This window comes from Anoplolepis gracilipes, chromosome 6, assembly GCF_047496725.1.
Source record: "Anoplolepis gracilipes chromosome 6, ASM4749672v1, whole genome shotgun sequence".
NCBI lineage: Eukaryota > Metazoa > Arthropoda > Insecta > Hymenoptera > Formicidae > Anoplolepis > Anoplolepis gracilipes.
Genome location: NC_132975.1, coordinates 7,929,423 through 7,941,798, shown reverse-complemented (window position 1 = coordinate 7,941,798; position 12,376 = coordinate 7,929,423). Strand labels below are relative to the sequence as shown.

At 36.8% G+C, this 12,376-nt stretch overlaps 2 protein-coding genes across 10 annotated transcripts in view; one reads left to right on the top strand and one right to left on the bottom strand.

Moving 5' to 3' along the window:
- LOC140666485 (latrophilin Cirl) overlaps positions 1-7,073 on the top strand; it is a 418,870-nt gene extending 411,797 nt beyond the window's left edge. For all 9 annotated transcript variants that reach the window (XM_072893726.1, XM_072893727.1, XM_072893730.1 and 6 more), the window contains one exon: positions 1,151-7,073. In XM_072893726.1, coding sequence (XP_072749827.1) covers positions 1,151-1,969 — 819 coding nt within the window. In that variant the 3' untranslated portion in view covers positions 1,970-7,073. The remainder of the gene's footprint in view (positions 1-1,150) is intronic.
- An 877-nt stretch (positions 7,074-7,950) lies between these two features.
- Positions 7,951-12,017, bottom strand: LOC140666489 (ankyrin repeat domain-containing protein 16). The gene is made up of 3 exons (XM_072893739.1): positions 11,690-12,017; positions 11,101-11,364; positions 7,951-10,273 (listed from the first exon to the last, which is right to left on the bottom strand). The coding sequence occupies exons 1-3, from the start codon at positions 12,015-12,017 to the stop codon at positions 9,915-9,917; spliced, it is 951 nt and encodes a 316-aa protein (XP_072749840.1). The 3' UTR covers positions 7,951-9,914.
- Between the last annotated feature and the right edge of the window lie 359 nt (positions 12,018-12,376).

The following is a 12,376-nucleotide window of genomic DNA, read 5'->3' as shown; positions in this document are numbered from 1 at the left end:
TCTGTAAAGAAAACAGACTTGTTTACTGGACGTACATATATATAAAAATTTCTTTTTTCCATCTCTGCAATCCTTGAATTCTTTTGCAAAAATACTGTAAGTACTGTTGCATATCTCTTTTATACTTTTACTTTTGGCGATGCTCGCTGTGAATTACCGGGATGTAGCAAAACATGGTGATTGATGAGCGCCGACTGAAGTAAAAGCAGAAGAAACGGAGATGTTATGGAATAAGCCATGTCGCTCTTCCGGCACCTTCCTCCCCCCCCCCCCCTCTCCTGCTGCCTCTCTCTCTTTCCCCTTTCTCTTTTTTTTCTTATTCTAATACGCGTCCACCGCGTGAGAACAAATGCGAATACATGCGGTTATGACGTTTTATATCAGAACACAGTGCTCCATTTATCCTGTCATGAATTGTATGTAGCTCATCTTGTGTGCCTTGGTTTACGTTACGTTAGTTTTTTCTCGTACTATGTGTACAATGAAGAGAGGAGGATGATTAACCGTGAAATACGGTCCTCATATGCAATACGAGCGAAATTTTCTCGCTCGTTTCTCCTCTCATGCATGCGCGATCATCAATTGAGCCGTTTCATTGAAAGTGACGTGAGTATAATTAAAGTAAGACAGAGATAGCTACTTTAATATTTTCACAAAAGATTGACATATATAATTTTCAATTATTTAAGTATGTGATGAGAGTTAAATGTACTGTATGACAAAATATACGTGGAAATAAACGGCTTAATTGCTCCAGTTTCCAAGTACATAGTTCACATCAGTCTCATAGCTTTAACATTTTTGCGTCCGATGATTAAATGATTATCAATGTGATATTTCATATTAATAAATTTATTTGCTGATTTTATATCATTTTCAAAATGGTCTGAGATTTTATTTTTTACACTGGGTATATCAATAATTACTCATGAAACATTAACTCATAGTCTACATTTAAACATGCATTATTATTAAATTATTATTAATGTCACAGATTTTTAGAAAATATCAAATATTATTTCAATGCATTTTCGCGTAGAATTCAATGGGCGCAAAAATGTCAAATCTGTCATTTCATGCTACACTCTCTTCCTCCTTTATCACCATCCTCTCATCGCTCTAACGCAAAACATTAATTCTCTCTGCGCAGAACATTTCTTTTAAGTCCTACTCCCGCGATTCCGGACACGGCGGCTCCGAGCAGGAGGATTCCCCGCGGGCACACAACACCCTGACCCTCGGCCACTCTGGTAGGAGACGCGGGCCGAACGACGGCGGCGAGCTGAACACCGGTACCAGGACGACCGGCGGTGGTAGACGCGCCGCGATGCCGTACAATCACACGTACACCGAGATCGTGGACGGTCGCGGCAACGGCGGTGCCGGGCATCATCAGTTGCACGGTCATCACGGCCAGCACGTGCATCTGCCGCGCGGCCTCATCAACGAGGACGACCCGGTGTACGAGGAGATCGAGCGCAGCGGAAACGGCGGCAACGGCAACGGCGGCGTCGTCGGCGCCGGCGAGATCCAGGTGTCGGACATGTCCGACGAGGACGGCCGACGGCAGAGCGACATGAGCAGACAGTCGTCGAGGAGCTACGGCGACCATCGACCGCTGATCCCGTATTCGCCCGCCGCCGATCGTAACCTGGCGCATTATGGCCAGGCGATGACGGAGCGTGGCGGTAGCGCCGGCGGCAATCTCGCTCATTATGATTCGACGGAATACGGGCCGGCGGTAGAGCGTACCCTGAACGCCTGCTGGGAGAAGCTGCGTCGGCAGCAGGCCAGGTACGAACTCGGGGACCTGCCGCGGCTACCGGCGGCGTACGGAATGCCGCCACAGCAGGACCATACGCGGACGGTGGCCGTGCTGGACGGTCACACCGTCGTCTGCCATCTGCAGCCGCAAACGGACATGTACACGGGTCGTGGTATGCCACCGCCGTCCTACAGCGAGTGTTAGGTCCCGATCCGGAGGACCCTCTTTCTCCCGCGAAGGAACGACGGACGCTCCCCAAGTGACGAAACGCCGTTGAATCGCTTGGACGGTTTGTTTCGTTCGGGATAATATGGTGGTGATGGTTGGTGAAGGGGGTGATGACAGTGATAACAATTCGTTCCTGAAGAGAACAATCACGTGTCGATTCCCATCCGGGAATCCGCGGGAGACGGACGTGCCGCTTTTTAGCTCAAGCGTAAGCGCGACAGTGTCTTGATGCAGGTCGTCGCGTTTTAGCCATAATCGAATCGCGAGCGTTCTAGGAAGCGCCGCCCTTGTCTCCGTTCAGGTGGAATTTGATCGGTCGTCTCCTCGGAATGAGCGAGACGAGAGGAAAGAAAGGATGAGAGTGAGCGAGAGAAAGAGAATGAAAGTGAAAGAGCGAATGCGAGATCGACGAGTGTCCAACTAGACTGCCACGTCGTCCAACGGACACCCGCGTCTCTTAGGATATATTGTATTGATGTGCGCGTGAGTACGTACCACCGCGACGCGGACTTTGTATAATAGAATTGTAGCGAACCTCTCGTTTAAGCTAAGTCGACGACGACGTGCCCGTCGTGGCCGGGCGTTTGGAATTGGTGAACTGAGTGCGCGAGCAAAAACCGGAACGTGACGAGTCCTGAGACGGGATAAGAGCTTTGCGAAGTCCGAAGCGACACGATGATCGGAGATTTCGAAAAGATTTATTTTGGATTTAAGCGCGATGTTTTTTGTGAATTTCATACGAGCGTAACGAACCAAAGTTTTGTTATCTTTATGTTAAAGGTAGCTCGTGGAAGTGTTTGCATAATATTTGTCGTATATAATTATTCGAGAGATATATTAATTTGTAATATTAAACATATGAATAATAATATAAAAAGTAATATCTTCTGTAGCAATGTTGAATACATTTCAACGTTTAAGATATTGTACAATTTATGTTCAAGAGATATTTTATTGTTACAGTTTCATTAGAGATTCTATCAATTTTTTAAATTTATTTTAATAAAGACTATATTTGATTATATATATATATATATATATTATTGATTTCTCACAGTTTTCATAAAATGCACATTTTTTGAAATGGTCTTGGAAATTGTGAGAAATATAACTTTTGAACAGATATCAGAGAATCGTTCAGGCAAACATACGCGCCGTATCGTTTCTCGAAATCATTTCATCAAATATATTTCCTACAGCAATAACATTCTAGTGTTATCGAGATCGAAACAGATCCTATCTACGTGCGCGACGGACTTCGAGGGAAGAGATATTACGTGAGTATCATCGATACTCGGCACATCTGCGTCAACCCTTCCCAGACCCGCGCCTCCGTCGCATTGATTGTAACGGGTTGGGAAGGGTTACGGGACACGACAAACCGCGTATCGTAAGCTAGCATTCAGTATGGTAAGTGGATTTACTGGCGGCTCAGTCGTCACTCGTCCGGCAATATTAGGTGTCGGCGTTGATCGTAGTATTAAACGTGGTTCACCATATAGCCGAATGTAAACCACATGTAAATCACAACGTGATATACCTATCTCTTGTATCTAGCTAGCTATGGCGAATTGTGTTTAATACGCCGCTTAAATGTCACACCTCGTATCGCCACAATGCGACGAATGAATCGCCAGAGTTCTTATCAATCACTTTCGAATCTATATACTGTTAAGTATTCGGCGAGGCAAAGCTTTCCAAAAGTGGGTGGTCGGCGTGACTTCCCGCAACTCTTAGAAAAACAGGCACTGTAATATAGATCTAGACATATCGCCTCTGGCCGAATACGCGTTGTCAACGATGCGCCGGTATTGTCGAGAATCGACATGTGCCCGTATCTTGATTCTTACGCAGGATTACAACGGCTTGATAAAGGAATCATTATCTTAATCTGTGAGATGAGATTGTTGTAGCGACATTAACTTTGCGCCATAATAAAAACAACTTTTAAACTGACATTAATTAATGAAGATCTAATCAAGAATGTCGCGATAATACTATTTTTTTATTATAATTAAAACGAAGAATATCTTTTTATATTGTGACGAAAAATAACTCAATTGAAGCGATCTCACCGCACGTTAATGATATTCTTTGCTTCATTTCAATGCCTCTTGATAAATATTTATGCAAAATATTTGTCAAGAAAACGTATTATTTTACAATTTTAAATATGAGAAATATAATCGGCTTCAGGCACTTTAAGTTTTTGTAGCATTGTTTTTTTCTTTTTTATTTATTTGTTTAAATATCATTGAAAGAAAATTATAAAAAGTTTATTAACAAATTAAGATTATTTATTTATATGTAAAAAGAAAAGAGAGAAAAAGGAGAAATACAGAGATTATAATATTAATCTATATCAAAAAACATAAATAAATAAAAAATAACAATAAAAATTGTTACTTTTTCTTGGCAATTTTAGATATTCACATAGCTTATAATTATCGACATTAATGCATATAAATTATCCAGAATATTTTTCAAATAATTTACTTAATCGAGGAAAAAATGAAAAAAAAATTTGCTGAAGCTCTTTCAATTATTTTATTTTTTTAATTCTGGTTAGATAGTTACACAGATAGCGTTATATCAATGATTGTACCTATGTATATTCAATGTAATATTTTTTATCATTGATCGTTAGTAGTAGATATTAATGGTTGATCAAAAATTCATAAACTATCAATTTAATCTTTAGCAGTTTGAAATATTCAATAAAATTAATCATTAAAAAATTAAAAATTTAATAAAAACTTGTTTACTATAAAGATATTCTTTTTAAGATGCATAGAAAACATCAGGATATAATTTTATATTTTAGTTAATATAAACTACAGCAAGGAAAACGCCCATTATCGTCCGTTATGGCATTATTAGATTTTATTTATCTATTTTTTAAGCTATCTACTCATACTTTGTCTGAAGCCGATTTTGCGCGAGCCTTCGTCCTAACACTCCTTGCGCGAGCCTTCGTCCTAACACTCCTTGCGCGAGCTTTCACAGAGTTGTGTTTCGACGAGCGAATAACGAGCGCGTTCTCGACGCTGATGGCCGGAAATTAGATTTCCTCTCATACGGGAAGAACAAAGAAGAAATCGAGGGGCAATAGCTGAAGCCTTTATCAGTCGTACATGGCAGCTCCTCGTCGCGCGCCGCTTTGAAACGTTACGCATTTTAGTCCCACACAAAAGAACGTTATTTTTATAAATTAAAAGATAAATATATATATGTATGTATATGTATGTATACAATAACACTATATTATTATTGTGAACAAGAGAGAGAGAGAGAGAGAGAGAGAGAGAGAGAGAGAGAGAGAGAGAGAGAGAGAGAGAGAGAGAGAGAGAGAGAGAGAGAGCGAGAGAAAGAAAGAAAGCGAAAGAGGAACGATAAGAAGGGCCCAGGAATCGTATGTGGGCAAGTAAATACTAGTGATACAAGCGGATTTCCCGAACGACGTGGAAAAATGCGCGAAAATACTTAGTCACTGTTTTTTACTATTTTTTAAAACAAAATCGTGTATGTACGTGAGAGAACGCATGAGTTAAAAAAAGCTAACCGTGTAACTAAAAGATTCCGCGCGCGCGCTATTTATTTTTTATCATCCGCGAGTGTTTTTTATATCGCGAGCGGAAACTGTGTCGAGTGGAGGTTTGTTATATTCTCTAACCATCCCTCGTCGCCCTCGATTGTCAGAAACCATGAGAATATTCATCGAGCAATATTCTGATGGCAAGAAGAGTATCGAAAATGAATTTTGATAGTCTTCTTAATATGGTACATTGTGGATGAATCTACGTTGAATTAACTATATTGTAATTAATACTTGAATATTTAAAATAATTTTTTTTTAAAGAACGCGTTTATTCTTGTTTATATATTCTACGGTTTATTCCGTTAATTGTATACATTTTATTTTGCATTTGGTATTTTTTAAATTTAAAATAAAGTGTAAAAAAGTGTAAAAAATAAATGGTACATTAGGGTTTATTTATCGATTCAGAGATCTCGTTTGATTCGAAGAGTGAAAAAATAGTAATTTAAATAATGATGAAGAAATTAACAAATACCTAATAGATTCAACGTATCTTTGTCCGCTTTGTCACGATTTCGTGATTGATTTATTTCTCGCTCATATGAAACACGCATATAGGAGAATTGTAATAGTGATAATCGCGTTAAGGGTACCAGCTATGTTAAGTGTGTATAAATGTGTCTCGAGCAGTTTTAGCATATTATTGCTCATTCTGGTGTTTTCGAAATATGTGTCGATGATTTCTTAAAGCACTTAACACGAAAAACGTTAGCATATCGGTAGTCTTTATAGACATTGATTTATCAATTATGTAAAAGTCATCTATAAAGATATTAGGAATTCTGTAATCGCATCTGACTAATTGGAATGATGAAAATATGTATTTTATCCTGAATGGACATAAGAGGCGACTATACGTATTATTAATTTATAAAAAAATGAGATTATAATAAATAATTTAATTCTCGAAAAAATGTAACATAATCATCTCCTTCGGTAAAGATAAAATCTTAAAGTAAAATGTGAAATTTAAGGCGATTTTATTAAATTGAAAGTACAAGCAAACAAAATTAAAGAAAAGTTCAAGAAATCTTATACACAAGTTATATTACGAACGTGAAAATTATTAATCAATCGTATCCTGGCAAAAATGAAGAACCCAATAATTTCAGAATGAAAGTATCAGAATGGTCGCCTCTGACAAGTATATTATATAACATGAATATTATAGAGGAAAGTCGTAATAATTAAGGCTATCGTCTTCATGAATCGAGCATTCGTTTCATTGTCAGATCTATTCCTTCTTTTTCTTGAACCGTAATGAATCGAGCTCCTTAGAATTTAAGTTCCTCCATGACTGATTTACCAGTGAGCACAATTAATCACGAAAAAGCTAGCTTACATATAATTTTCTATAATTGGAAACTACGAGCCTCAGCCATATAACATCTAATTGTCAGATAATTGTTACAAGTTACATCCACATTCCATCCGTTTGACGTTTGTGCAAAACGTCAAAAAAAAAAAAAAAAAAAAAAGAAAGAAATGGCTGCCACGGGTTTGAAAGTCGATCAGTGCGTTAGAAGAGACCAGTAGTCCGTATTCTCGACGCATCTTTAGCACTGTACGACGACGAATCGAGAAAGAAAATCAAACATCCGTACTTAGCGCTGTATCCGCGACAAGCACAGTCGTGTCCGAAACGTGCGACGAGAATGAGATCGGACGTGTCCTTGTTTGAAGTGTCCCGATTTCCCGAATAAAGTTTAATCGCGTGCACGAAACGGACATTACACGAGGACACGCGAAGCGTTATCAATGTTGCGAATGACTCCGAATGCGAGAACTGTATGTACATAATGTGTAAATAAGGCTTTGTACATGTTGAATACTTGTAAAGTGGTGCACGAAAGATCGAGAGAGCTGAGAGAATGCGAGAGACTCGGAAATGATGACCGATAGATGCGGAATTAAAGCATACCCTAGGTTAAGCGAGTTTAGTAGTAAGTAGCGAAGCTATTACGAGCTATTATTATCGGTGACGCGGCGTGGAGGACACGCAAGGCGAATCTTAATTTAAGTCTCAACGCGTATTAGTTAATGTGTAAATAAGCGAAGGAAGTAAAATATTAAAGAGCCCAAGTAATCGTTGGATATTTATAACGAACTCTACTAAAGTAGGTCGACTGACGGAAGGATAAACGAGACGGCTGGAATCGAAACTCGCGAAGTCCTTAGTCCGCGAAATTCTATTTAAAGTGATCCTTTTTGTGTGTGTGCTGTTTTGCTAGAATTTATTTTAAATATAAAGTTATATTTAAAGCGATCTTTTTTTTTCCAAGATCTGTTTTAAGTATAAAATTATATCTAAAGCGATTTCTCCGCCCCTCCCCCCCTTCGTATTTCGCTCTGGTTTGCTCTGTAAATGTAAAATTATATTTAAAGAAAATCTTATAAGAAAGGATCGCCCTGCAAGTGTAGTTTTATCTTTAAATTGAACAGAGTTAACAGATCTTGGATTTTACGGATTACGATCCAGATATCTCGATAAAATTTGGAAAGAAAGAAACACAAAACAAAAACGTAGTCGTACACACTCGTCTAAATGTGTATCGCTGCGCGAGAAAGGATCAAAGGACGAGGAAAAAAAGACACGTGTGCGGCGTTGATTGGACACGGACAGACGATGTACAGTGCATGTTTTATCCTTAGCCGTTTTATAAATGTAAATATCTTCCGCCTCCCTCGCTCACACTATCCTTTTCATCCCTTCTCCTTCTCCTTTTCCTTCTCCTGATCCGTTTTCTTGCGGTAAAGGCGACAATCCCAAGATTAATTGATCGTTCCAATTGAGATGTTCCTTCTTTCTAACGATTCTTTACTTTACTCGCTCCCTCTCCAAATCTTTCATCTCTCTTTCTCTCTCTCTCTCTTTCTCTGTCTTTTTCCGTAAATCTCCTAACTTTATCCTGTGAGATACTTAGTGGATAAGCTTTCGTTTCGGAGTGAAAGAGACGAAATGCATTAAGCGAAGCCAAAATTATCTCCCATCGAATTATCGCTACCTTCCAGAGCTGGTTCGAGACATTTTGGAGCCTCCTGCGAATATTTACGTCCTATAATGTATATACTGTGATTTGCTGTGAGTAACTAACTAAAAGATAGCGAGAGAAAGAATGTGAAAGAATTCAATGCGCGAAAATTACTTTAAACCTTTTTTACTTCTATTTTTTCAACAACATCGTGATCGCATGGGGCATCAAAATAGCAATAGGTCTCTGCGGTAGACGCGATGATTACGATAGCTTTAATTCTTATCTTACCATTGGTACCTCCTCATTACGATGGATGCGACTGTTTAAAGTTGCTGAGATATCAATAGAGGGAAAAAGTTTAATAAACCGCTCCTCATCATCTCCTTCTCCCCAAATCGTCGTACACTCGAATCGAAAGCCGCGAAATCGTTGACCTTAGAGTTCACACGATCGCATAGAATTCGTACAATTCTGTGATCTTACTTTTTACGTTTTTCCTTCGTGATGTAAGTGATACTTAACGCTAGAACGCTAACCGAAACCGTCGATACAGATATCTCAGACGCGTGCCAATTTCTTGCAAATTTATAAGTCTTATAATTATTATGAATAAATTTTATATCAATAACTGATGATCATTGATATTATAATTTTGTTTCTTGATTCAGCTATTGATCTTATTTCTCAGGTTTTTTATATTCTTAAAAAAAAAAACGTGCGAGATATCGTGTGTCGCGAGATGTTAATACTAATTGCCAGTTATGTTATGTTAGCGTCCTAGAGTTTAAGAGAGACGCGATGCAGTCTCGTCCAGCACGCACACACTTAACAGCAAGCGCATGAGTTTTCTGTACTACGTCGCCTGCCTGCGCACACTGAAAAAGAAAGTTTAACGAAACAGAGGAGGAAGGGTAAAGGTAGAAAACGAAAAAGAATGTAAAGCCTAGGTATCTCCGAACTAATAAGAGCCTCCGTTTCTTGATTTTTGTATGCTTCTTTAAAACTGTCTGATACAAGGAAAAACAAAGGATAAATAAATGTGTACCAATCTCTGAATAAATCTCTACCTGCCTAAGCCTTTTTTCAACCTAAATAATAGTTGATATTTTCGTCAAGAATCGAGCGTAATTTAAAATAGATTTTAATTATATAAAAAGATTGATTTTAATTATATAACGTAAGAGACGTAAAAAGTTTAAACTAAAGAGAATGAAAATGATTGTTGATTCATATCACGCTTTTAACTTATTATAAATGATCTCTGCTGATTAAAACTTGGAAAAATACATAATAATATCACAACAAGTAATACATAGTAACACATTAAATTTTTTTAGGAATAAAAACTTTATTTAGCGTTATACCTAGTCAGAATTTTGATAACGTCGTTATGATTATTTCTTTGGGCTGCCATCAACGGTGTCATTCCGAAAGAAGTTTCACAATTCACATCAATCAATTTGTGCTCCAAAATGAATTCAACAACTTCCGAATTGCCAGTCAGCGCGGCAATATGTAAAATAGTTTGACCGACATTGTCTACAAGACTGACATTAGCTCCTAGATGTATAATGCATTTCACTGTGTTCAAGTTTCCATGCTTTATCGCTTCGTGAAGCGGCAAAGAGCCTGAAGAATCTTGTTCGTTCAAGAGATTCACACATGATGCGACAAGCAAGCTGATCACTTCCTCATGGCCATGAAATGCTATAATTGAAGCAATTGAAGAATTGAAATAAGTCATGTTGCAAATCGAAATTTATACAAAAAATAAATAAATGAATAAACAAAAACACTGAAATTAATTGATAATAATTCTTTCTTATATATTCTTAATTTTGAAAGTATGTAATTTTTGAGAGTACTGCCATTTAATTTAGAAAAATATTTTTTTATATTCTTAGAAAGTAATAAAATTATTTTAAAAAAACAGTAAAGCATATTTAAAAAAATAGTATCAAATATTATTTAAATAATGCAAGAAATAAAGTCACAGAAAAGAATAAACTGAGTTACAAGATAAATATAAAACTTTATTAAATAAGTTGCAATTTTCTAAATTTTGATTTATCTAAAGAAAATAGATCTTTAAAACAATTTTGTAAATGAAATAGAGAAAATTGGTAAAATATAAAAATAATAGTGTTCGATAGATAAATCCTACATATCAAGCAATTCTATTTATATCGTTACCGGTAGCTTTAACTACTGCGGGTTTGAGTTCTGCGATCGATATGGAATTGTCTACTGAAGGCAGTCACGATTTCTATAAATTTAACATTTTATTTTCTTAATTTTGACATAATTGAAAAAAAAATCTTAATTGCGATAATAATCTCTCTTCCACGATTCTTTAAACATTATTCTTTTCTATAAAACTATTATAAAGATATTTATACATGTGTATGGTATGTAATAGTTGTATTATTTATAATTTTATTTATTTATATATTATTTATATTATTTATAATATGTGAACTCAACTAAAAAAATGTGAATCCAGAAATTAACATATTACAAATATATATATTTACCAGCGATATGCAACGCGCTGCGACCATTATTGCTTCGATCATCGATGCATTTTGGCGAGTGCTTCAATAATAAATTGACAGCATTTTCATCACCAGCTCGACAAGCGATAAGTAACGGCGTCCAACCATCTTTATTGCGTAAACGTATGTCAGCTTTAGCAGCTAAAAGGGCTCTGATACAGTCACAGGCTTCTGGACCACTTTTGGTGCATGCCAGCATCAAAGGTGTCCAGTCACCGCGCTTTAAATCATCCACCTTTGCAGCTTTATGAATCAAACAATAATATAACTTATTGTTAGTATCAAGCATGTCCATCATTGTAATTTAATATAATTTAATATAATTTATATTTAAAAATTTACATACATTAATGTAACATTAATCAAAAAGTACATAAAATAAATTAACTAAAAATACAAAGAGATTAATTTTTAAATACACGATCTAAATAAAAAATTTAATAATTTATATTTATATTTATATTTAATTATGTTCTGCAAGAAAATATAAACAAATATTAAAAGTGAATATATGAGATTCATTTACATGGCAAATAATTAATTAAAAAATAGAGATACAACAAAATACCTCTTTCTAGTAAATATTTCACAATTTTATAATGCGCAAATTGTGCAGCTTCGTGCAAAGGCCTCTTCATATCTTTATTAGTGACATTGAGTGTAAATTCTGGCATGTCGAAACATTCACACAGATATTTCACAATATACATATTTCCCGCTCGTGCTGCCACGTGCAGCGCGGTATCGCCAGATGTCAAGTGGCGTAAATCGCTCCAATCACGCACTCCATATCTGTCAACGAGAGTTTTCATTTTAAGGATATTTTCATTTTGACACGCACGCAGGAAGTCACGTGACAAGTTAGGAAACTCGTCCGTTGCAACATTATTACACATGTTTCGTTAAAAAAGAAAAAAATACTAATTTTTAACTCAACGAGCGTTTCGAAGGAATATGTAAGAAGTTCAGAGTAAAAACCCAAATAGCAATAGGTTGGGTTAGATTACGTTCTACAAGTTTCAACAACGATAACCAGAGAAAAGCCCGAGAGAGGCCATATCGTTTTTCATACGACGTTTTTTCGTTGCAGTAAGCTGGCGCCAACTAGATCGCTTTCAGAGCGGGTGGAACTACATGGCCAGGTCAATTTTTCGGTATCACGACGGTAAAACAATCAGTTGGTTCATGTCTCTGCTAAAATCCATAAATCTATATAACTGGTGGATTTAAAAAGTATACGAAAATATTATGAGTT